The 25,037-nt window shown below is 49.0% G+C and overlaps 1 protein-coding gene across 1 annotated transcript in view; it reads left to right on the forward strand.

Moving 5' to 3' along the window:
• The window catches only part of TRIM71 (tripartite motif containing 71), a 57,651-nt gene extending 33,580 nt beyond the window's left edge, over window positions 1-24,071 (forward strand). Inside the window, exons 2-4 of the mRNA XM_060021373.1 lie at window positions 12,867-13,034; window positions 18,693-18,827; window positions 22,442-24,071. Of these exons, the coding sequence (XP_059877356.1) occupies window positions 12,867-13,034; window positions 18,693-18,827; window positions 22,442-23,893 (1,755 nt within the window). The 3' untranslated portion in view covers window positions 23,894-24,071. The remainder of the gene's footprint in view (window positions 1-12,866; window positions 13,035-18,692; window positions 18,828-22,441) is intronic.
• Window positions 24,072-25,037: the final 966 nt, after the last annotated feature.

A 25,037-nucleotide genomic window follows, 5' to 3' on the forward strand; every position in this document is an offset into this window, starting at 1 on the left:
GAGATTTACATCGAAGCTCCAGTGTTAGCTTTCTTCCCTCAGCCCTGAACTTGTTGGCCTTACTCATCATCCTTCCTGGTGGACTGTCACCTCTTAGAGGGGAAGGGCCTGGTGCCCGGAGCGGGTGCAGTAAGGAAATGTGCCTGCCTCGGGGATTCATGTTGAACATATGACATCTGTTGGGAGGGCCTGAAAGGCTGATCTGACTGATGAGAGTGGAGGAGCAGGCAGGGTGGCTGCATAGGAAGTTGGAGGCATGTGCAAGTCAGAGGTGGTCTTCCAGTATGCCTTTTCCAAGCGTATTTATGGAATCTCTCAACATTCCATTCAGTGGGCAAAGAAAGTCACAGCTCTGGTGAACAACGGCCCCAAAGGCCATTGGAGTGGCTTTACAGCCCTTATCAGTCCTGCCTTGCAAACATATCCAGCCCTGCAAACAGGTTCCTGGAGTTGATTTAACTTGCCTGGCCACTTACCAAGCTGGAGCCCTCACAGGCAGGCCGCCACCCTGCTCTTTGCTGCTGGAACTGCCGGTCAGCATTTGCATTTCACGCACTTCTCTTTATGAATTCTTCACCACTGCCCACGAGATGGAGTGTATTCTCCCCATTTTATGGGTGGAAACAGCTCAGTGAGCCCACTTAACCAAAAGAGCTGGAGAAGGAAGGACCACATCAATATGTGAACCCAGGTTTTTTGACTTAACAAAAAAGGTGACCCCAGGCTGTGCCCTGGCCTCCTTCCATGTTGTCCCCGTGAGGCCACCTACCCCCAACTCCCTCACCCCCCCGCCCCACCCCCCGCCCTTGAGCTCCCAGCTAACTTTCCCCTCCAGTCTACTCCAGATTCTTCCCTGCACTTGGACCAAGAACAGTGTGCTTCTCTGCTAGAGGTGTTCCTTTTGTTTGGACTTGTAAATCTTCCATCCCATCCTTTAAAAAAAAAAAAAATCCCGTTATCCCATTCTTTCTAAGAAGCCATTTCTAACTTGTCTGCCCCACCCCCAGGCCATGCAACCACAGTAAGTCCTATGAAGGGATTTGGTACTTCTCTGGGTGGCAGTTTTTCCTATCTGCCCTCATGTATTTTGGTTAGTTCCCCATTTGTCTTACTGATCCTGTCCAGTGGGTTTCCAAACTGGGTCATTTTTGAGAGTGAAGGAGGGTGTTGTTAATAATTATGCTTAGACAACACAAACAGACTGGACTTCCCCAAACTGACCACCCAAGACTTGTAGGAGATTGGAAACTTGAGTTGTTTTTTAAACCTCCCAAGGCTCTTAGCTGAAAGCCTTGAGTCCAGTGTAAATGGTTTAAAAAAAAATCAGCAAATGTTGCAATGTATCTTTACTAGGACAGCTTTCCCTCTATGTTGGTTTTTTTGTTGTTGAAGTGTGGTTGATGTACAGTTTTATGCTGATTTCTGCTGTGTAGCAAAGTGACTCGGTTATACACATATATACATTCTTTTTTTATATTCTTTTCCATTATGGTTTATTCTCTATGTTTTATCAATAGATCTACAAGTGCCTAAGGAAAACAAGTTTCTGAAAATAAAGGAAAATGTTGTTCAAAAAATCTGCAAACACCGCATACTTGTTAGGGACATCATGGCCTCAGAGACTACAACCTGTATTAAAGCTGTCTCTAAAATAGATGAAGTTAACATCCAGGAGGCAAAGGTTGGGAGAGCCAGGAGGGCCCCACGGCTGACCCAGAAGTGGACAGGCCAGCCGGAGACTCCCAGTGGGCCTCTTGTTTGGGGAAGGCCCTTGGAGTTCGAGGTGCAGTGGGTTCCTGTGTAGAGGGGCTGAGGAAGAGCCACCTGGGGCCAGAACTTCAAAATACAGCAATTTGAGGATCCATCACAGACAAACGTCTGCATCTCCCTGGCCTTGCATCTCACCATTCCTGGTTAGGTGCCAGCCAAAGTTAAGGGCGACTCCCCGCTCGCTCTCCCACAGAGAGCCAAACGAAGCAGGTCAGAAGTTAAAAAACCCAAGGAGAGACCAATTTAAGGGCTGTTCCTTTATCATCCGCCTTGAACTTTAGCTTACATAACACTCCACCTGATTGTTTCCCACCTGATTGTTTCCCAGCTCAGGTGGGGATTTTCTTTCCCCACCCAGTCAGGTCTAGCCTTTGAACTGGAGTTTATCCTTGAGTATCTGCTTGGGGGGTGCTGGGGAGGTTCTGCCCCTCCCCTCCTGTGTCTCCTGGTTGCATTACCTGCTGGGTCAGGGTCAGCGGGCTGTCAAGTTCTATTGAACAGCACGCAGGTGCAGTGCAAAGAGGTGAAGCTCAGGCTTCCTTCGTTGGAATGAAGTGGGATTTCTGACGAAGCTCCATCCGTATCTGAGACCTGAATTTTTTCTCATTACCATTATTTTCTCATTACAACTTCGTTCATGCATGATGAGTGGTCCTGGGAATTCAGGCTTCTCTAAACAGGAGTTTGACTCCAGTGGTTTTACCTGTAGTGTCCCCAGATGTTGATCTTTGTTCAGATTGTATCTTATTCCTGGTTAGTTGGTATTTCCCTGCCTGAAATCGCGCTGCTGGCCTGGTGTTGGGGTTCCCTGACTCCTTGCCAAATCCTGCTGTAATTAGTGCTTTAGGACCGCAGCTATCAGGATCTGTGCACACTGGTGGGAAGAGGGGTGGGTGAACTCCAAGGGTTCAGGGCTTCATTGCTAGCCTGAGGTCTCCACTGCTCGCTGCAGTTTGGATTTTTTCCCCTTGCGATGGGGGAGGGATTAAGACCCACCCTGTAGACTGCCTGGACTACAGAACCGGCCCGGGGCTCCTATTCCTCCCCGTGTCGCCCAGCCCAGCATGGGTGACAGGTGACTCTTTAAATAAAGCTGGTCTCCCGGCCTGGCCTGGCTCTGTTTCATTTGTAGGGGTGTCCGAGGGATTAAGTTTCCTGTTGTTGGAGTTGAAGGAGGGTGTGATTTAAATTAATTGCCTAACAAAGTGCTAACTTGAAAAGGGTTTTAAAAAGAAATCCATTTCTTGATAAGACTGAGGCTTTTCCTTTCACCCTCAGCTGCTGCACTGGAGCTGTGGTTTGAGGCCCCTCTGCTCTTGGTCACAGAGGAAACTGTTGAGAAAGCCTCTGGTGATTCCTCAGGTGTCACAGGGGATAGAGGAGTGTGTCTCTCTGCTCTCTATTTGATGCTCTCCTTGATGGGAGCAGTTTTGAGGAGTGCCGCCAAAGAGCCTAGGCTTAGGGCTCCACAGACACACGGGGAGCCCTCGCCCCAGCCCCACGTCGAGGGGCGGCCCTTAATGGCATTGAGAGAATTCACAGAGTCCATCTACTGCTTTCTTGATGGGGCCCCCCTCCCCAATTTAAATCATTCCTGCCTGTGAATAAGATTCCTACAGCATTAAATATTCGGTTAACCTCCTGATTTTTTTTTTTTTTTCCCGGTACACGGGCCTCTCACTGTTGTGCCCTCTCCCGTTGAGGAGCACAGGCTCCAGAAGTGCAGGCTCAGCTCACGGGTCTAGCCACTCCGCGGCATGTGGGATCTTCCCAGACCGGGGCATGAATCCGTGTCTCCTGCATCGGCAGGCAGACTCTCAACCACTGCGCCACCAGGGAAGCCCTAACCTCCTGATTTGGAGGCAGTGCTTGGTGTGAAGTTAGCTGGCTCTTAAAATTGTCACCGGGGGTGACAGTGTCACACGGGGCCGTCGGGAAGACCAGTGTTGGACCTGTGTTGCCCAAGGCAGCGGACAACTGAGTAACAGGCGCCCAGCTACTCCGGATTATAGAACTTGCCGAATTGGGGAGAGAAAGGAACAGTTATATTGGGTTGTTATCCCTTATTGGAGGGATAAGATACGGCTAGTAATATTTCAAAACCTTTTTTGTTATGAATTTTCTTTTCTTACCTGAGTCTTTATTTCTGCTTCCCTTCTCGAGGTGAGTGCTTTCCTTTGCTTTACATCCACCTGTCCACATGATCTCAGCCATGCAGGCCATTGAGACCCTTTTTGCTACTTCAGGGGGGGTGGTGGTGAAAGGTTTCGGGTGCATGGCGTTGCCCACTGTTTAAGAGGTGAGAACTGAGTTACGTGGCCACCTACAGTCTGGCCATTTTTTACAGTCAGCCTCCCAGTACCACCGATTCTGGTCTAGAACACAACAGATTAAAACTGGGCCTTGCTTTTGCGACAGGAAACTGTGTATCTGTGTCAAAATCCATCTTTTCGTGCCTGATTTGAAAGTCTATAATTTACGTGGGCGGTGATCTCCGTGTTGGAACAAATCTCTTTTATTTGCTGCTGGAAGCTGCCTGGACCACTCACTAGTACATCAGAGGTCAGGTGCAAGCCTGGGCGGCAGCTGGCACACTAATGATTTCGTAGGGCTTTGTGTGACCGCTGGCCGCCTGTGGGGCTGTAAATCGGACTCGGGGTTCTAATTTTTATCAAAACCTCCAGGGAGTTAGTCCGACTTGCCTCTTGTGAGATTAAACTTAAGATAATATTTATAGTGGAGGGCAAAGGAAAAATAATACCTAATGGGAACATTGTGGGAAGAATGGTAGTGACCTATTAGAAGTAAATTATGTGGGGCCATTGGAGTAACTCATTTATGGGCTCAAAGAGTATTTATTAGGTCTTTAGCTGTGAGGAGCCCATGCTGAGGCTGGGCTCCAAGCTTCACCCCACCACCGCTAGGTGGTCGCTGGGAGGGTTTCCCCCTCACTTATTATTTTTTAGGTATAATTTACATAAATAAAAAGTATACATTTTGACAGTTCTTTTTAAATTTTTTGGTCACGCTGCACATCTTGCGGGATCTTAGTTCCCCCACCAGGGATCGAACCTGAGATCCCTGCTGCCGCCATGGAAGCGCTGAGTCTTAACCACTGGACCACCAGGGAGTTCCCCATTTTGACAATTCTATACACCTGTGTACCTACTCCTTCTACCAAGACGACATAACGACACATCCATGGCTCCAGAACATCTCCCTTGAGTTCCTTCCAGTCACGCCTGTTTCCACTTGCAACTTCTTTGATTTTTCTCACCTTAGTTTTGCCTTCATAGAAATAGAATTATGCAGTATATGTTTTTTGATTCTTATTTTTCCATCAGGCATCTGTGTGATAGCACAAAATCAGTAATTAGTTCTCATTGCTAAAAGTATTCTACTGTGTAGACATATACCTGTCTGTTTCTCTGTTGATAGGGAAGTTTGGTTTTTATTTTTGAACTGGAAGAATCCCCACCCCCCCGTACGCGGGCCTCTCACTGTTGTGGCCTCTCCCGTTGCGGAGCACAGGCTCCAGAAGTGCAGGCTCCAGACGCGCAGGCTCAGTGGCCATGGCTCACAGGCCCAGCCGCTCCGCGGCATGTGGGATCTTCTTGGACCGGGGCATGAACCTGTGTCCCCTGCATCGGCAGGCGGACTCTCAACCATTGCGCCACCAGGGAAGCCCCCTGGAAGAATTTTTAAACACCCACATATTATTTAAGTCAACAAGTTTATTTGTGAAAAACCATTTGGTAGGCAGTAACCCCAAACACAGTTCTGGTATGTTCCAGAGTGTCACTGAATGTCATGTGACTTGGATCTGTTGGAGGAAACCCCCCAGCACAGGGGTGTCACCTGCTCTTTTGTGTGGGCCATTGTTAAAGCCTTCCAGGAAGGAGAGAGACTGCAGGCTGTGGGCAGTCAACCCTGCTGGCCTTGGTGGTGGCGGCCAGCCATGACTGTGCCTCAAAGCTGTGTGGTTGGGCAAAGATACCAAGACTCCAGCCTGAAAACCAGAATCCGACCAGCAGGCAAATGAATAGTCCAAAGAGCGAAGGAGCTCTTGCAGGTTGGGTCCCCCCAGAGGTTTGGATGGAGAACTTGTTTATCAGCATCTGGGGAGGAAGCAGGATGGATACAGGCCCACGAGGAGGCTCTCAGTGATACCAGCGTGGCTGCCGGGGGCCTGAGTATAGCTGGGCTGGCATAGGGAGGGCACTCCGGGTACTCAAAGTGAAGGGACAGAGGCATAGCTTGTCTCTGGAGTTCCCATGTGTATTGTCCCCCACTGAGTATTTTGTGACATCCTGATTATACCTTTATAAAACATGCTTCTTTGGGGGACTTTACAAAGGCTCTAAGAAGTGCTGACTGTAGCTCCACGTGGGAAGCGCTGTCTTCTGCCTGCTTTTTTTCTTACCCTCCTTGTCACCTGGACCTCTGCCCTTAGAGCTCCCTTGGAGGATTCTCCTGCCCCGAAAACCCAGCTGCACAGTTCCCGAGTGTCGTCAGGATCCCAGAAAAACACACACACCTCGGTTATATGTCCTTCCTCGCCTCCTAAAGGCCCTATTTGAGTCAGATTTACTGCTGCAGCCTCAGTTTTAGAAAGGGAGCTATGATAAATATTTGTAAGGCTCTTTTGTCTATGACTCTGGCAACACTGGAGGAAGGCGGTGTGTGTCATTGTTCTGTGGGGCTTCAGTGCTACAGGGGAAGTGGTTTCCTTTCTAGGATGAACTCATTTTCATGCTTTTTAATAATTCTGACAGTTTTCTGAGCCAAAAATGGAGGTGTTTTTTTTCTTTCTCTCTCTCTCTTTTTTTTTTTTTTTTACCAAATCTGCAAGTGAGCTCAGCCAAATTCAGTCATTTAACTGTAGAAACAGAACTTACTCCTTCAATTACCTGTGGCTTTTTATAAAAAGGCAATGGTTCTGCTTTTTGCACATGTTAATATTAGAAGCTGTGTGCCCAGGGAGGGTTCTTCCTGGAGGAGGGCCCTGAGACAGGGAATATAAAGTATAAGATATAAATACTGCTGAAATATAAAGTGGGGATCCCGTGTGCCTGGCTCTGGGGTGTTGGGACCTGGTCCCACAAGCAGGGGAGCAGGTGATAGGGAGGAACAGGAGCCTGGAGAAAGCCTCATGGGTTGAGGCACTGGAGGAGCTGGGTCTTGCTGGGTGGTACGTGGTGGTTGGTCGGTGTTGGGAAGCAGTGGTCATTGGGAGTGTGAAAATTTTCTTCTGAAAAATAGGAAAGGGATCATGATGTGGCTTTTGCAGTGGCACAAAAACCTCCGGGGAACAGCATGGGACGTTCAGTCATCATTGAACTATGCCTTCCCTTGGTACCAGCAACCACATTGAGTATAAAGTTGTTAAGAGCTGGGAGTTCCCTGGTGGTCCAGTGGTTAGGACTTGGCGCTGTCACTGCTGTGGCCCAGGGTCGATCCCTGGTCGGGGAACTAAAATCCTGCAAGCCGTGCGGTGCAGCGCAGCCAAAAACAAGAAAAGTTGTTCGAGCTGATGGCATTCCTGTTTCCAACCCTTCCTTTTCAAATTTGCCTTGTCCACAGGAGCCAAAAAATTTGGCCTAGAACTGCTCTGACCCCACTTGTACACCCCCATCCCACTCTACCACCTGGTAGTCTTAACTCCTTCTCTTGCCTGTTGAGCCCAGGAATGACTCTTGTTCAGCTAGCTGGCCTGGCAGGTCTTTTACCCTAGCCCTTGGGATTAGATGTGCCTTGACATTCAACGTTTATGGTTTTGGAAAGTTTATACTGTGAAACAGCACCACAAAGTAATGAATATTAGCAGTTCTTCAGTGGAATATATGAGAACTCACACTAAATGGTATAGATAAAAATCTGAGATCATTTTCACACCAGTTCAGGTTTTGCTGCCAAACAGCTTGTGTAAAAACTTTTGCTTTCCAGATCTGTTGAATTTGGGGATTGCAGAAGGGGGTTCTGGGCTTGTATGGGGCTACCCATGTTTGTTTCACCGGGTGTTTGAATGATGCCCACTGGGACTGCCCTCTTCGTTTACACTGCCTGAGACCACCCTCACTGCCCACCTCGGGAATCATCCCAACAAGCGGCCCCACTCGCCTCTACCCTTGTGTTTTGGAAAATCTAGCAGCCAATCCCGAGCACACAAAACACAAGCCTTGCTTTCTTGCTGCTCCTCTGGGGCTTCTTTTCAGTCTCAGCCTCCACCTTCCACCTTCCAGCCACGCAGAGTGGACCTGGACTCCCAGTCCCACATTGCCTGGCTCCCTGGTGTCCCCGTGCCGGCCTTTCATGTAGGTCTGATCTTGTTTGGGAACAGAAATTGGCACTTGACAACCTTTGTTCTTCACATGAATGGAGGTTGACCTGACATCAAGTTATTAAATTTGAGAAGCCTTACTGTCCACACATGCAAGTAGATTTTTTTCTTCTGATTTGTCAAATGATGTAGCAGTTGAATATATTATCAAATTGACAATTCTGGGCTTTGTAAAGAACAATATAAAAGGATATTCACTGTGGCATTGCTTGTGAGTTTTCAAAAATCAGGAAACGACACTAAAATCCTGTCATCTGCAGGCGACATACCATGCAGCCATTCATAAAACAGGCAGCCCAACTCAAAACATTCTCCCAGTTAATATAATTAAGTGAAAAGGTCTAGTATAATGCTCTCCTATTTGTGTCTTTAAAAAGTTCACCTATGCATAGAATATAGCATATTTTTGGATGATTATGTAAAAAAGTAGAAACAACTGAAAAATTGGGTCAGATTTTTTAAAAATTTATTTATGGCTGCGTTGGGTGTTCGTTGCTGCACGCGGTCTTTGTCTAGTTGCAGCGAGTGGGGGCTACTCTTCCGCGGGCTTCTCATTGCCGTAGCCTCTCTCGTTGCGGAAAATGGGCTCTAGGCACAGGGGCTTCAGTAGTTGCAGCACCTGGGCTCAGTAGTTGTGGCGCACGGGCTTAGTTGCTCCGAGGCATGTGGGATCTTTCTGGACCAGGGATAGAGCCTGTGTCCCCTGCATTGGCAGGCGGATTCTTGACCACTGTGCCACCAGGGAAGTCCCTGGGGCAGATTTTTAAAAAACGACTTGCACCTGTGTATCTTCTTGCATTAAAAATGCATATGTGTTCCCTAACTTGTCTTAAAAAGTTTCCGGCTCCTTTCCCCCAGAAAGAAGTAACTTGTCCACAGCTGGACTCTGCTGTCTTGAGCTGGTGGTGATTGTGTAAGAAGGAGGGTCCAGATTCCTTTCTTTCACCTCTTCGCAGGCCCGCCAAGACCACAGCTCTGGCCAGAGATGTAGGAGGGCTTCTGCGAGTTTGAGAACACTGGCATTCAATGTATTTTCCCTAAATCAAGTAAAGCTTGGTTTTGGTGTTGTTGGATAGACTTAGTTGCGTGGCTGGACTTTACTCCTTGAATTTGGTTTACCAGTTTTTCATAGGAGAGCCTGCCGAGTGTTACATACAGATAAGGCTTCTGGTTGTCACCAGCCCACCTCCCCTTCGTGTCTGTAGTGGTGGGTGGAGACCTCCTTGTGTCTAGGCCTGAGTTTGTGGGAGGCCGCATGTCCCCAGTCATTTTAAGGGATGTCAAAGAAACCTCAAAAAGTAAGTTTATAGCAGTTAATATTTATTATCTCAGTTGGGGGATCTTGACAATGAGAGGCCCCCTCCATACTTTTCTGTTTACACTTCTCACTGATGTGGATAGTTGTATTTTAACCTGGTGCTCCAACGTGAGTGAGTGAGTGAGTGAGTGAGTGAGTGTGTGTGTGTGTGTGTGTGTGTGTGTGTGTTCCTTGTTGGATCACATGTATCAGTAATATAAAATGTAGAACATTCTTGTTCGTTAACGGAGCACTTTATTTAAGCCCTGGCTAAGGTAAACCTGCCTGCTTGGTATTTTTATTTATTTATTTATTTCCTCCAACCCCCCCCCCCCCACCCCCATTCCTCTCCTGCTGGGCTCACATTCCTAGGTCTTTGTCTCCGCTGGTATTTTAGAAATTTTGGGAGAGGAAGGCAGTGGGTGGGGCGTGTTCTGGAAGCTGGGGGCAGGGGAGAGGGTGGTCACTTGCAAGGTCAGAGGTCAGGCCTGCCCCATTCAGCTGGGCAGCCAGATTGTCGCCATGTGGGGGGGGAGGGGGGGCGTGTCCACACATCTGCCCGGGAAGCCCGAACAGGCAGCCTCAGGCCTTGGAATTCCTGCCGCCAGAGGACCGCTCCTTCTCAGAGCCACAGTTCATGGCCTCTGCCACATTTCTTTCTGGCGGTGGGCCCTCTGAACAGTCATCCAGTTTATTCTTTTAAAGTAACCTTAAGTAAGCTGGTTCAGAGAGAGTTGCACCCATGCACACCCGTGTGCACCTTTGCCTATTCACTGAGTTTCATAAGCTATAAAATTGTAAGTTTTTGACCTTAGAAATTGCCAGGTGAGTGAGATGTGGAGCTTCTAAATGGAGTGTGACATCTTCCCAAAGTTTTACTCTGATATTTCACTAGAAAGTTTCCAAAATGTGGGACTTCCCTGGTGGTCCAGTGGTTAAAACTCCATGCTTCCACTGCAAGGGGCCCAGGTTTGATCCCTGGTCGGGGAAACTAAAGTCCCACGTGCTGAATGGTGTGGCCAAAAAAAAATTTTTACAAAATGTGGTCGCATTTTCAGGTTTTAGACAGTGTGTTCTTTTTTTAAAAAAATCAACAGTTAATTAAAAGCACCACTGAGGCTCTACTTTTACCCACTTATACTGTCACCCCCAGCCCCACCCCGTGGTCCTACAGTCAGCCTGGAACTGCAGAAGCAGTGGCGCTTCCAAGATCACAGGGTGTTCTAGGCGATTAGAGCTGTGTCAATCCCACGTGAAACACTGTCAGGTGGGGTCACATCCAAGCACCCCCGTTTGCCCATTTTAGAGGTACCTGGGCTCTCAAGCCTGGACATGCGGGGGCCTGCAGCCTAAGGTTCTTCCCCACTCGCAGGAGCCCCACAGACTCCTAAAGCAGGGGGACACTAGTCAGTCCACACAGTTGTCCAAGAAAAGGTAGCTCCTGAGCAGAGGTAAAGAGAAGATTGCTTAGTTGTTTGGTAAGAACAGGGAGCCTTGTGGCAGGAGATTTTCACACTTCACATTAGCAGGAGTGATCCCTTTATTCCCGTGACAAATGGAGGGAGCAGAGGGGAGGGATGTGGTTGAGTCGTGGAAACTGGCCGGAGAATTGCTTTAGCACCATGTCGTAAAATGAGAGTGTCGGGGCATTTCCCCATATTTACCCAGTTTAGCATTTTTCGGTTAGTATCTAAGCCTGGCTTGGGAATTTTAGATTTATCAAACGAGAAAGATTAGATAGTCTCTAAATGGTGGACCTTCTTCAAAAAGTGATTAGCCTTCACAAAGGAAGGCAGATGCCTCCTGGGTTCCGTCTCCCACGGTACAGCACGGGACAAAAATCGGCACTAAAGTTACAAACCCGATCACGTTTCCCTCCTGTAAAAGAGGGTCCAGAAAACTTGCCGTATCACAACCATTTCTTCAAAGTAGGAACGTGATATCCTAAGTCTTTCCTTTTTCCATTCCTGGATCCCAGAGTTCCCAGAGAAGCAACCTAACCCCTGCTGGATCACACACCCCCTACGTGGAGCAGCCTGTTTGGCTGACAGTCATTTCCTCGTGGACACGCACTACGCCGAGACTTTGGTTGCAATAAAATAAATAACCTGGAGAATGAGAGGAGCCGCGTTCTTGCTCTGCCCCAGGCCCTTTCTGTGTGGGACTTGGAGCCTAATAGGAACTTTCTGGGTCTCTGTGCTTTGTGCTTTGGACAGGGTAACCATCTTCCGTGCGTTGGGACCAGCCCTTGTTCCCTGTGCAGCCTCCTCCCCTGGAGATTGAGTGCTTGTGTATGTGAAAGACACCCCCCCCCCACACACACACACACACACATGGCCCCTTCCCTGCCTGTCGAGTGTTGGCTCGCTTTCCTTCACCCCAGGTGTACCAGAGGCAAACTGAAGCTCTGCTCTTGAAAGCAAGCCAGCAAACATTTATAGACAGCGGCCCTACGTGCCGGCTCTGGGGAGGGATGCAACGGGACTGGCCCCGTTCTGTGCCAAGGAGCTTTGGCTCCTGAGAGCTCGGCTCTCAGGCAGGTTTATCAGCAGGTGGAGGTGGTGCCAAGCCGCTCCCCCCCACCAGCACGCAGGGCCCCAGGGAGGCACAGAGCATCGTATAAACAGCGCTGTCAGCACCGGCTGCCTCCCAGGGTCAGCTCCTTGGAACAACTTGGCAGGAAGAAGAAAGACAAGAAGCTGGCTGACTTTACCATTAGCCTTTGGCCCCTGTTCCAGAAGCTTAAGCCCGCACCTTGCTTGAGTGCCTTGGGTGTGCTCGTGTCCTTGATGGGGGGACGGTGGCAGCCAGCTGCCGTGTGAGGGGGATTGATCCTGGCCCCCAGCCTGGTTTCCACCCCAGAGCGTGGGGTGGCGAGAGGAACTTGTCGATTTATCCTTTCATTCCGGCCACCAATCTCAGACCAGGGAGACAATCTTGGAACCTTTCTGGGTAATTAATCTCAGATACAGGGAAATCTCTTATGGAGGATGATTGTTTTCTTTTGTTTTAAATAGTTTTATTCGTATGACTGTATAATTATTGTCATTTACTAAGGTCAATTGATGAGCAGCACATTTTATTTTTTTAATCTATTTTTTTCGGCCACACTGAGCGGCATGCGGAATCTTAGCTCCCCAAGCAGGGATCGAACCCGTGCCCCTTGTAGTGGAAGCGCAGAGTCTTAAGCACTGGACCCCCAGGGAAGTCTTTGGAGGATCATTTTGTTTCATCTTTGCCTTTGTGGTGTCTCAGTTGTGGTTGTGAATGGAACTGGAGTAGAACGAGGGTGTGGGTTGTTTTTCTTTGGGTGGGGATGGGGGGAGCAAGTTGTCCTCACAGTCGCCTGCGGGTATCCCGCTCCCTATGCGGTGTGCTTGTTTATTGTGGGGTCCTGAGATCCAGAGCACCCCGCCACCACCCCCTTGTCATTAACACCTGGCCCTCTCTGGTCCCCAGGTGCTGCACCTGTACTGTGACACGTGCTCAGTGCCCATCTGCCGAGAGTGTACTGTGGGCCGGCACGGCGGCCACAGCTTCGTCTACCTCCAGGAGGCGCTGCAGGACTCACGGGCGCTCACCATCCAGCTGCTGGCTGATGCCCAGCAGGGCCGCCAGGCCATCCAGGTCAGTCCCTCCCCACCCTTCACCTGTTTCCCTGGTTCTTTCTTGCGTATAAAACCTTTACCACTCCCTTTCAGATGGCATGTGTAGATTATTGGGCAGACTCCAGTGTCTGGAGGCCATGGGACAACGACCCACATGAGCCCATGTGACACCCACGCAGCAGCAGTCACATGGGGGTGGGCAGTGCACGGAGACCTCACAGTATGGTGAAGATGACAGTGATGTGGCTGGAGTTACTGGCTGGTCAGGGCTTCTTCCAGATACCCTGGCTGGACCCCTTCACATCAACTGCCTGTTTGCCATCCAGCCACCTCCCCAAATCCAAGTGGATATTAGGGTGTTCAGTCAGGACTCTAGAAAGACTGGGTGCTCACCTTGCTACTCAGATTTGTTTATAGGTGAGAAATAAGTGAGCATGGGAAATTTTATTTAAGGTTGAATCTCATACTCTTTCTTGGGTGATAAATAAAGGTCATGCCATGGTTATTTACTTATTTATTTTTAATTTAATTTTATTGGAAGCATTAGCTATTGCTGTGCTATGCCATGCTATTTTATTCTATTCTATTGGAAGCATTAGACGTCCTGGTAATTTAGACCCTTGTTTCTGTTGAATTCCCATCCCTTTGGGGCTAGGAAGGGACACGTGTAACTCTGAGATATAGTGAAGTTCTCTTACATAGGCAGGTAATAGTGTGCCTTTATTTTTGAATCTTCTTGCCTGATCCAGGTGACAAGGTTTTAGGAAGACAAAAAAATCATAGGTTGTTTCCCTCATCTGATAGGATAAGCTTGAAAGTCAAGAAACTGCTAGGACTTCCCTGGTGGCGCAATGGTTAAGAATCCACCTGCCAGTATAGGGGACACGGGTTCGATCCCTGGTCCGGGAAGATCCCACATGCTGTGGAGCAACTGAGCCCGCAAGCCACAACTACTGAGCCCACGTGCCACAACTGCTGAAGCCCGTGCTCTGCAAAAAGAGAAGCCACTGCAATGAGAAGCCTGCGCACTGCAATGAAGTATAGCCCCCACTCGCCACAACTAGAGAAAGCCTGCGCACAGCAACGAAGATCCAACACAGCCATAAATAGATAGATAGAAAAATATTTTAAAAAGTAATCGAGTAGGAAACTGTTTAGAACGAGTATTTGAATACATGAATTATTTTTAACATAAGACTTTTTGGAAATGGTAAAGAATCGATCGTGTGTTCTAGGGTGGGCAGATGGTTTAGGATTTTAATAAGTTTCTCAGCAGCTATCAGCATTCCTATGTGTGATACTGAAGTGATCTTTCTGATGAGTCAAGTAATCTGATATCCAAGTCACTTTCACTCTTGATGAAAATACAACATTTTGGTCACTTATGTAATTAGAGGATTTCATAAAGGTGCACAGATTCCCCGGGGGACATCCAGAGTTTGGGTCAGGAATATAGTTGCTCTCCATGTAAGACAGCCTTGATTCGTTACTTTTATTTCTTTCATCACATTTAAGATGCCATTAACTGTAAGATATGCACATTTATTTTATATACAGCTAACAAAGGGAAAAAGCCCACTGACAGTGTTAAGATGAATCATAGTTTCAAAGATATTAAATGTGATAAAAATTACATTTTAGAGTGAACTACAGTAATTCCCCCATCTGGTACCGGTATGGTGGCCTTTGAGCTTATGGGTGACACTTGCATTCTCTAGTATCTTCTATCAGGACACTTTAAATACCTGTCATCAGGGCACCACTGTTCTCCATGGCAGACATCACTAATCACTTTCTGCACCCTTCCCTGTGAAACCCAGATTTGGCCTCAGACTCCTCCTCAGTACTAAGTGGCCACCACTCAGCAGTCAAATGGCATCACTGACTTGCCTCAACTTCGAGTGTTTGATTGAATCTGTTAACATTTGAAGTTAACATTTTTTCTCAAGCCCCCATGCTTGTTAGGTGACCCACCCTCCCTTTTTCCTTCCTTTCTTTCCTTCTCTTTCTTTCTTGCATATGTTTCTGTTCAGAGTTTCCCCAGCCCTTTTACCCACTGCCGTTTTCCCCCAACCCACCTGCCTCTTGGCGTCCTTCAAATGCCCTGCTTAGATAATGGAAACTAGTTAAGCAGGTCCTGGTCTGCACGTCTTGGAATGCAGTGCTTGCTGGGGTGTTGTGTAGGATTTGGAGAGGAAAGCTCCATTTGGTCTCTTCACATAGGACTTTTATGACTAGGAATGGGAATGACTCAAATTATAGCCAGAGCTTTGCTCCCCTTTGACCTATTTGGAAAATGGAAGAAATAGTTCCTGTCATAGATGGGAGTTAACACAGGGCCTGCTAGGGACCTAGGAGGAAACAGTAGGAGCAGCCTGGCTAGGAGGGTAGGCGGCGAGCAGACATTGGCTGTGCATGCAGAGGGGATGGTCATTGCTCTCCGGCCAGTTCTTGCCCTGTAGGCATGTGTACCTGTTATTTCCATATCTTCTGATTTTAATGGAAATTCAGTTTGGTTAAGTAATAGAAGGCAGTTTGTGGCCTTTGCTTTCCATCGAGGAAGCGTTAAAGAAATGTTGTGGACATAGGCTTGGTTGCCTCAGTCAGAATTGATGTGGATACCAGCTCTGTGCTAATTAATAACCAACACATCTGAAAACAGGGTGTACCGGTTAATAACCTACCAACCTACCCTTTCACAGTCGTGCAGTGTGAGGCTGGGGCTGCAGTGTTCATTTCAAACCATGTGCCTGGAAGTGGGGAGAAGGGACTTGCTTCTTCCTTTTGACTTCCTGTTCTTATCAGCAGTATTTTTTTACCCTGGCAGCAGAAGTTGGTTCCAGTTTCTAGCTTTTGTCACTCCCAGAATGAGCTGGGCCTGGGGTGCCCCTCCCCCATACTTCTGGGTCCTGGTAACCCCTACTTTCTTTGTTCTCTGAGCCCAAGGGGTGGTAGCTACTGACTGCAGTTACTGCAGTCTGTCTTAATCATCAGTGTGCCCTTTGCATTAGCAGTTCCCCGCTTCCCGTTTAACCAAATTCCCTGTATTAAATCGTCTCTGCTTAAATGTCTAGTGAGGTTTCTCTTCTTCTGAATTAATCCTGACAGACAGCCCGAGACACCCTGTTATGGTATCTGCTTACATGCACACTTATTTGATCCGTCAGTCTAACTTTTTTTTTTTTTTTTTTTTTGCGGTACACGGACCTCTCACTGTCGTGGCCTCTCCCGTTGCGGAGCACAGGCTCCGGACGCACAGGCTCAGCGGCCATGGCTCACGGGCCCAGCCGCTCCGCGGCATGTGGGATCTTCCCGGACCGGGACACGAACCCGTGTCCCCTGCATCGGCAGGCGGGCTTTCCACCACTGCGCCACCAGGGAAGCCTGTCAGTCTTAACTTTTTGTGTTTCGGGTAATTTGGATACAGCCATCTATTTCAACTTGTTGGCTACTGTATTAGTTTCCTAGGGCTGCTATAAACCGGGTAACTTAAAACAATAGGAATTTGTTTTCTCACGATTCTGGAGGATAGAAGTCAAAAATCAAGGTGTCAGCAGGGCTGTGCTCCATATGAAGCCTCTAAGGAAGAACCTTTCCTTGCTTCTTCTTGCAGGTCGTGGTCTGCACGTCTTGGCTTGTACTTGCCTTACTTCCATTTTCTGCCTCCATCCTCACATGGCCCTATGGGATATCAGTCACTGCATTTAGGACTTACCCTAGTCCAATATGACCTCATCTTAACCACGTTCTGAAGTTGCAGGCACGCCTGGAGTTTGGCAGGACGATATTTAACCCAGTGCAGTTATGTAGTGCTTTGATAGGACACGGTTTATGGCCGTAGACACGAGCAAGTATAAAATGTATAGATTGTCCCTGTTAGAACCCAGTGCTAAGTACTGTGCACTGTGTACCTGGCCCACCTTAGTTCAGTCTGTAATGACACTTGGGACAGGATAGTAAAGATGGAACGGAAACACTGTGGATAGGTGTCCTTTACTTCCGATTTTAGAGAAGAAGTGGCATCTGAGCTAGGTTTTGAGATTTTAGGGTGACTTTGGAAGAGAAAGCATCCCAGGCCAAACTGTGAGCCACCCAGATCGGCCAGGTGCCAGCTCCTATCCGCTCAGTGGATCCTTAGGCCTCACGGGGATGGGGGCAGGGAATGCAGTGAGCAGGTGTCATCAGACTGAGAGCAAGAAAGGTGGTCAGTTAGGGGTCCCAGTTGTAAGTGACTGAATGAGTCATAGCTGATTAGCCGGGAGCATATTCATGAAAATAAGGCTGGTCATGTATTGTTTGATTCCATTTGTGTGAAATATCCAGGATAGACAAGTCTGTAGAGACTGTAGGTTATGCATGCCATGGGGGAGAGGGAGGGGAGATGGAGAACGACTGCTTCACAGGCGTGGGAAGCTTCGTTTTGGGTAGAGAAGGTGTTCTGGAGCCGGACAGTGGTGGTGACTGCACCACATTGCATGTGCTGAATGTCACTCGTGGGACATTTTATGCTGCGTGTATTTTATTACTACAATTTAAAAACAAAACAAGGTAGGAAGTGTGAATAGGCCTATCTGTATGATGCGAGCTAAGTAGGATGAGGGGAGGGGATGACCAGGGGCTGGACTCAGCTCTTCCCATATATTGTCCTGCATTTTTCTCACTTTCACTCCGAAGTTGGAGAAGGGCAGGAGCTTGTCTGAACTGGTAGGAGGTGGAGCTAGGATTTGAACCTGGGTTTCCTGAGCCCTAGGATGACCATCCGGCCTGGCTTGTCCAGGACTGTGCCCGCTTTAGATGTGTCTTGTGTCCCAGAAACCGTTCTCTGCAGGGCACACAGAAGACTGGTCACCTGTAGCTGATTCCTGAACCCAGGCAGGTTCTAAACCCTTGAGGCTTCCCTGAGTCCCTCCTGATCTGGGACACCTGCTCTGAAGCCTGTTGCAGCATTAGCAATCAGTTTGAACTCCCTGATTTAATACCTCAGTGTCTCCAGTCCTTGTGGCTTTTCAAGGCACATCATGTAATATTCATGAAAACACCAGGCCTCTGTCTGGATTAATTTTTTATGAACAATCATACGTCTGATTAAACGGGCTGATTTACGGGGGCTGATGGTACAGGGTTGGGGCCTGGGGGTGCAGAGGTGGTCTCTGGCCATAGGCAGGGCTTCTCAGGTGCATCAGACACTGTTTCCCAGTTTGCACTTGGTGTTGGTTCTGAGCTGGGCTGCAGCCTGTTGCACACCTTCTCCCGAGGGATGTGCCCAGCCTGCGAGATTTCCCCCAGGTGGGGAGCCTGGCCGGAAAGTCTGTGGAAAGTTGCTCGTGCATCTGCAGTAGAACATTTCACATCTGATCCCCAGTCTGTTTTGGGCTGTGACCCAGCTACACTGGTTTCACTGTGTCAGACTATCTCTTAATAGTCCTGACATTCACTTTGTAGGTGCCATTTCTTATACAAAGAAATGCAGCCCTTGCCAAGCAGCTCCTTCAGTTACATGTCAAACAGATGCCCTTCTCTCCCCCAGTGCCTGCTTTCTTTCCAAGGACGTGGACCTCGAGGTCTGGGCTGGGGGCCTAAGGCGTTAGTTTTTCGGGGCTGAAGAAAGCAGCCTTAAGTGCTGCGTGTGAGGAGGGAAGGTACTTCTCTTGCTCTGAGATTGTTTTTGGTTTTCCAGCTGAGCATCGAGCAGGCCCAGACGGTGGCAGAGCAGGTGGAGATGAAGGCAAAAGTGGTACAGTCGGAGGTCAAAGCCGTGACTGCGAGACACAAGAAGGCCCTGGAGGAGCGGGAGTGTGAGCTGCTGTGGAAGGTAATGTGGCGGGGGGGGGGGGGTTGCACGCCCACCCCACCCTTGGGCTCCTCGGTGGCCGGCACGGCCTCTGAACCACAGCATGGTGACAGCATGCTGATGTCACACCCTGGATCCCGGCTCTGAGTTTAGAACACTTGGTAGTTTTCTCCTAAGTTTGTCTGCAGAAAGATGCAGGGGTTCCTCTCCGAGCAGTAAGACGACAAGAAGCCTTTTCAGAAGCGGTCAGGTCCCCGAGACTGGACAGAGTCTCAAGTTTTCTATTGCAGGCACTCAGGTGGAAGCAGAAAGAAGGGAGTACAATGGAGACTGCTGTTAGGAAAGCAGGCTGCTAACACACGTCCTTAGTTTTGGTGTCCCGGCTGTTTGGACTTCCTGACCTCTTGTGGAAAACCAGTTTTCCACTTGTGGGGGCAGTGAGCGAGTGCCCTTTCTTCCTGTTGGAGCCGGAAAGAGCGCTGAGCGTGCTGGTGTGCTGTTTAGATAAAATCAGCTGGAGGGATGACTCGCCCCGCCCCGCCCCCGCAGCATTTTCTTCTCTGATCTTGCGCTCTCGCTCAGGTAGAAGAGGGCAGCGTGCCTAAGAGGGGCCAGTACCTCACGCCAGTTCAACTGGGATCACCTTCTCTGAACCCAGAAGCAAGACTATACAGAGCTGATGTGAACGGGTGTGTTTGAGTGTGTGGTGCTTGTTTGGCTCACTGCAAACTATATGATGGTGGGGACCGCATGTCGATTTCTGAAAGTGATCCTCGCCAATTTCCTGTCCCCTAAAAGAGTAAATTGTATTGGCCTTTGGGAAGGCTGTGTGGGCTTTTGCATTGCCTCTTCCTTTGAGTTAGCTCTGTATCTAGCTGCTTTCTGCTTCTTCTGACTCTCTACTGCCTTTTGACAGAAGAGAAGAGTCCTTGGATGGAAACAGTCCAAGATTTAATTCACATGATTTGTTCAGGCACCTTTGTGGGCCTGACACAGTTTTCAGACCCTCCGATGTCCCCAAGGTCTGCCAGTCCCATGCCACCCACGAATGTTAATTATAACTGAAAGGGGCCCCCTCCTTGCAACCTGAGAGCTCTGTGGTGAACTCTGCCACAAACTTGCTCTGCTGGATCTGCTGATGAAAAGGCCTTTGTGTGCAGGGGTTTCTGCAGATCTCACCTTAGTTACCCTCCCTCCGGTGGGGCTGAGGACCTCTCTCAAGGCAGTTCTCTTTCAGGAGGAATAGAGAGCACGGTTTTTTTTTTTACCGTAGGAGAAGCAAATTCGGAAGGACAGTCAGTCTCTTATTCATGTTATCAATTTTGTTTTTACTTGCCTAAAAACTCATTCTTGGATAAATCCAAAATCAGCCTGCTCATTCTGGACACGCCTCAGTCCCATTTGTGCTTGCTTTTTTTGCTGGGGTACCACGCCCCAGATCCTGTGGGAGTCCCCCTTCTTCTTCACTAATCACTGATTTTTCTGCTCCCTCTTGCCTGGCTCTGTCTGGGCACCTCCTTGTTACACAGTGGTGTTGTTTTTTTTCTTGCATCCTGGTTATTGGAGATAACTTGAGTGCTGGGTGACCTAGTTATAGGTATCTGGATGCATGTCCTTTCTTGTAGCTTGTGCATTTCCAGTGGACATGGCTGCCTCTTGGCGGGTAGCTGCAACTATCCGGTTGAGGGATCAGAATTGAGGCCGAGAGGTTTGGCCCAGTGCAAAACCAAACGACAGAGCTTCTCTTTGATCTGTCCCCACACGGGCTTCTCTGCACACACACGTCCTTCCAGAGTGGACAGATGAATACACATGAATCAGGTCCAGAATCATGTTATCCACCCCCCACGGGAAAATCGGATTAAAATGCAGCCCTTCCAACAGTGGACCCTTATTCTGAAGTAGACTTTCTGTGGCTTTCAAATCGGTCAAGGACTCAGAAGTCATGGTCCTCTCTGCAAAACAGCACGCACTGGCTGGGCGACTGATCTGTTCTTTTCAGAGGAAACCACTTAAACTTAGAGGACTGAGTTATTTCCTGCAAAAGAATGGAGAACTGACTGATCAGGCAGACAGAAATCCCACGTTCCCTAATAGTGTGATCTGAGTCAGAAGCAGGTCAGAACCCATGTCTACATATCACGGTGTTTTAGATTTAGAGGCCCCTTTGGAAATAATACAGACCAACAGTTGCTAAAAAGTTGGTGTCTCCAAATTTGGGGGGTGGGACCTCTCAGGCTCCCTGATGAAGATTTCTAACCCCTGTGAAGAGAGAAAACGGGACAAGGAAAGAGCCGGGTTTGTGATCCTCGCCAAATCCTTCATTTTATTCTCTCCACACACAGGCTTTCTGTCTCTGATCACGTGTGTGTGTGTGTGTGTGTGTGTGTGTGTGTGTGTGTGTGTGTGTGTGTGTGTGTGTGTGTGTGTGTTTATGCTGAAAGAGAGGCTGAGAGAGAAATATCCTTCAGGAGACTTTAGGCCCTCTGTACGTAGGAGCATTTTCGATTCAGTGTGTTCGGAGTGCATGACCAGCCTTGTACTACAGTCCGTTGGTCTGTCCTTCCTCTGGTCCCCTTTCTGCCGCTTTTCTCTCCACGTTCAAGGCCACCTGTCCCTGACAACCCTCTGTCTAAATCAGGCCTCCCTCGTCACTGTCTGTCACACTCTTTTTCTACCCTCTAACCCCAGCACTGTCTGAAATTGTCTTGCAATATTTCTTTGCTTGCTTAGTATCTGTTGCTTTAAACTCTAAGCTCAGTGGGGCGGGGCCCATGTTTTCTATGGGCCACATGTATCTCCGGCACCTGGCACAGTGTAGGTGCTCAGTAAACGTTTCTTTGTTACACGGCTGTTTCTAACTTCTATTTAATTTCTAACTGAGAGAAAATTTGCAGGAATGATAAAAGAGCCCCTTGTATCCTTTACCCAGATTCACTGATTATTTACATCTTGTCCCATTTTCATCATTCTCTTTCAATAGGTGAGTGTGTGTGTGTGATTTGACAGTAAGTTGGAGTGTTGGAGACACTGCCCCTTTACACCTAAATGTTTCAGTTTATTTCCTCTGAGCAAGGATATTCTCTTAATCACAGTTAACCAAAGCCAGGAAGTCGAATCTTGATACAACACCAGTACCTAATCCTGAGTCTGTAGTCACATTTCACCAATAGTGGGTTGGTGTTTTTGTTTGGTTGGTTGGTTGGTTGGTTTGGTTTGCTTTGGTTTGGTTTGCTTTGAGTTTTTTTTGGTCATGCACGGCTTGTAAGATCTTAGTTCCCTGACCAGGGATCGAACCCACACCCCCTGCAGTGGAAGCACAGAGTCCTAACCACTGGACCATCAGGGACATCCCACCAATAGTGTGTTTAATGGCAGTGTCCTCCCAATCCAGGATCAGTTGTTGGCGTTTAGTTGTCAGGTCTCTGTAGTCATCTCCTGTGATCAGGGACAGTTCCCCAGCCTCCTCTGTCTTTGGATTTTGCCACTTTGGGGGAATGCAGACCAGACGTTTCTGCAGACCCTCCCTCGGTGTGAGGTTTCCCTCAGTTATGAGTATGTCAGCCAATGTGTTGTTTTCTGTCTTGGTTCTAAGCCTCTGTGTCCTCTCTCCCGGCTCTCACCTTTCCCTCCAGGTAGAGAAAATCCGCCAGGTGAAAGCCAAGTCCCTGTACCTGCAGGTGGAGAAGCTGCGGCAAAACCTCAACAAGCTGGAGAGCACCATCAGCGCCGTGCAGCAGGTCCTGGAGGAGGGGCGGGCGCTGGACATCCTGCTGGCCCGAGACCGCATGCTGGCGCAGGTGCAGGAGCTCAAGACCGTGCGCAGCCTCCTGCAGCCCCAGGAGGACGACCGGGTCATGTTCACACCCCCTGACCAGGCCCTCTACCTCGCCATCAAGTCCTTCGGCTTTGTCAGCAGCGGGGCCTTCGCGCCGCTCACCAAGGCCACGGGCGACGGCCTCAAGCGGGCCCTCCAGGGCAAGGTGGCCTCCTTCACTGTCATCGGCTACGACCATGACGGGGAGCCCCGCCTCTCAGGAGGCGACCTCATGTCGGCTGTGGTCCTGGGCCCTGACGGCAACCTGTTTGGTGCGGAGGTGAGCGACCAGCAGAACGGGACATACGTCGTGAGCTACCGGCCGCAGCTGGAGGGCGAGCACCTGGTATCGGTCACCCTGTGCAACCAGCACATCGAGAACAGCCCCTTCAAGGTGGTGGTCAAGTCCGGCCGCAGCTACGTGGGCATCGGGCTCCCGGGCCTGAGCTTCGGCAGTGAGGGCGACAGCGATGGCAAGCTGTGCCGGCCCTGGGGCGTGAGCGTGGACAAGGAGGGCTACATCGTGGTCGCTGACCGCAGCAACAATCGCATCCAGGTGTTCAAGCCCTGCGGCGCCTTCCACCACAAGTTCGGCACTCTGGGCTCCCGGCCCGGGCAGTTTGACCGGCCTGCCGGCGTAGCCTGTGACACCTCCCGCAGGATCGTGGTGGCCGACAAGGACAATCATCGCATCCAGATCTTCACCTTTGAGGGCCAGTTCCTCCTCAAGTTCGGTGAGAAGGGCACCAAAAACGGGCAATTTAACTACCCTTGGGATGTGGCGGTGAATTCCGAGGGCAAGATCCTGGTCTCCGACACGCGGAACCACCGGATCCAGCTGTTCGGGCCCGATGGGGTCTTCCTGAATAAGTATGGCTTCGAGGGGGCTCTCTGGAAGCACTTTGACTCCCCGAGGGGGGTGGCTTTCAACCACGAGGGCCACTTGGTGGTCACCGACTTCAACAACCACCGGCTCCTGGTCATTCACCCAGACTGCCAGTCGGCCCGCTTCCTGGGCTCAGAGGGCACCGCCAATGGGCAATTCCTGCGCCCACAGGGCGTGGCCGTGGACCAGGAGGGGCGCATCATCGTGGCCGATTCCAGGAACCACCGGGTGCAGATGTTCGAGTCCAACGGCAGCTTCCTGTGCAAGTTTGGCGCTCAGGGCAGTGGCTTTGGGCAGATGGACCGGCCCTCCGGCATCGCTGTCACGCCGGATGGGATGATTGTCGTGGTGGACTTTGGCAACAATCGAATCCTCATCTTCTAATCACATTCCTAGGCTTCTGTGTTTGGGGTGCGCGTGTGTACGTGTCTCTCTCTCTCCCCCTTTTGAAATTCAAAGAAGAAACCGTCTCAGGGAAATTCCTTTTTTTTTTTTTTTTTTTAATTTTGTTTAAAGACAACAAGAAAAGTACAACATTGCTTATGTCCTACCTCATCTTTATTTTTTTACAGATGAATGTACGTATCTTTTCTGCAGGGATTGAGCCTGTGAAGTGATGATCTCTATCTACCTCAGAAACCTTTACATTTCCTTCTCCAACAGGCCCTCTGCCCTCCCACCCTCGCTCAGTGGAGTTCACGTTTCCTCTCCCCTCCGTGGGGCGTGACACGCACAAGCCTAGCATCTCTCTGGCTGGGAGGGTGCTGGATGTGTGCGGTGGGGTGCATTCTGTAGATTGAGCCAAGCAAACACGAGAAAACTACTAAGTTAAAAAGAAAAAAAAACTATAACACGTGGAAAAATGGGATTTAAGATGCTTAATTGTAGAGTATTTGTGTTCTTGAGAATACTGTGTTTATGGGGTTAGGCTGTGTGGTGATCTTGATCTTTTTGGGAAAAATCTTTTTTTTTTTTTTTTAATGCTGCAACAGTGAACTTCCTGTGTTCTTTTATACCTCAGTGTGTTTCTCAACCCGTTCAACATCAGTATCTTTTCTTATTCCTAGAAGAAGTGGCTGTGGCTTGCTAGCCAAGAAAAGCAGACCATTCCTATCTTAGGGTATGCAATCTTTGTTTCTTCTAAGGGAGTGTGTGTGTGTGTGTGTGCGTGTGTATGTATGTATGTGTGGGTGTGAAGCCACCTTACACCAAAATAGTAAAAATGCTATACCACCTCCCAAAGAACTTTTTCTTTTCACACTTTGGTTTCTGAAAAATAGATGTAGTTCAGGATTTTTGATTAAAAGTATTCTCAGAAGTTGTGTTTTTAGTTTGCTGTTGGTTATAAAGAATTAAGTAGAAGAAGAAAATTACCCTCCTTCTCAGAAAGAGGATTTTCAGGCATGTGGCGTGTGGACATTGAGTGGGTGGATGGGCACGCGTGTGCTGAGTTGGTCAGCAGAGAGCATGAGACACAGGCAAGGGACCCCCAGACTGCAGTTGAATGTTGTTCTCTTAATGTTAGGCA

This window comes from Delphinus delphis, chromosome 10 (assembly GCF_949987515.2).
Source record: "Delphinus delphis chromosome 10, mDelDel1.2, whole genome shotgun sequence".
Lineage (NCBI taxonomy): Eukaryota > Metazoa > Chordata > Mammalia > Artiodactyla > Delphinidae > Delphinus > Delphinus delphis.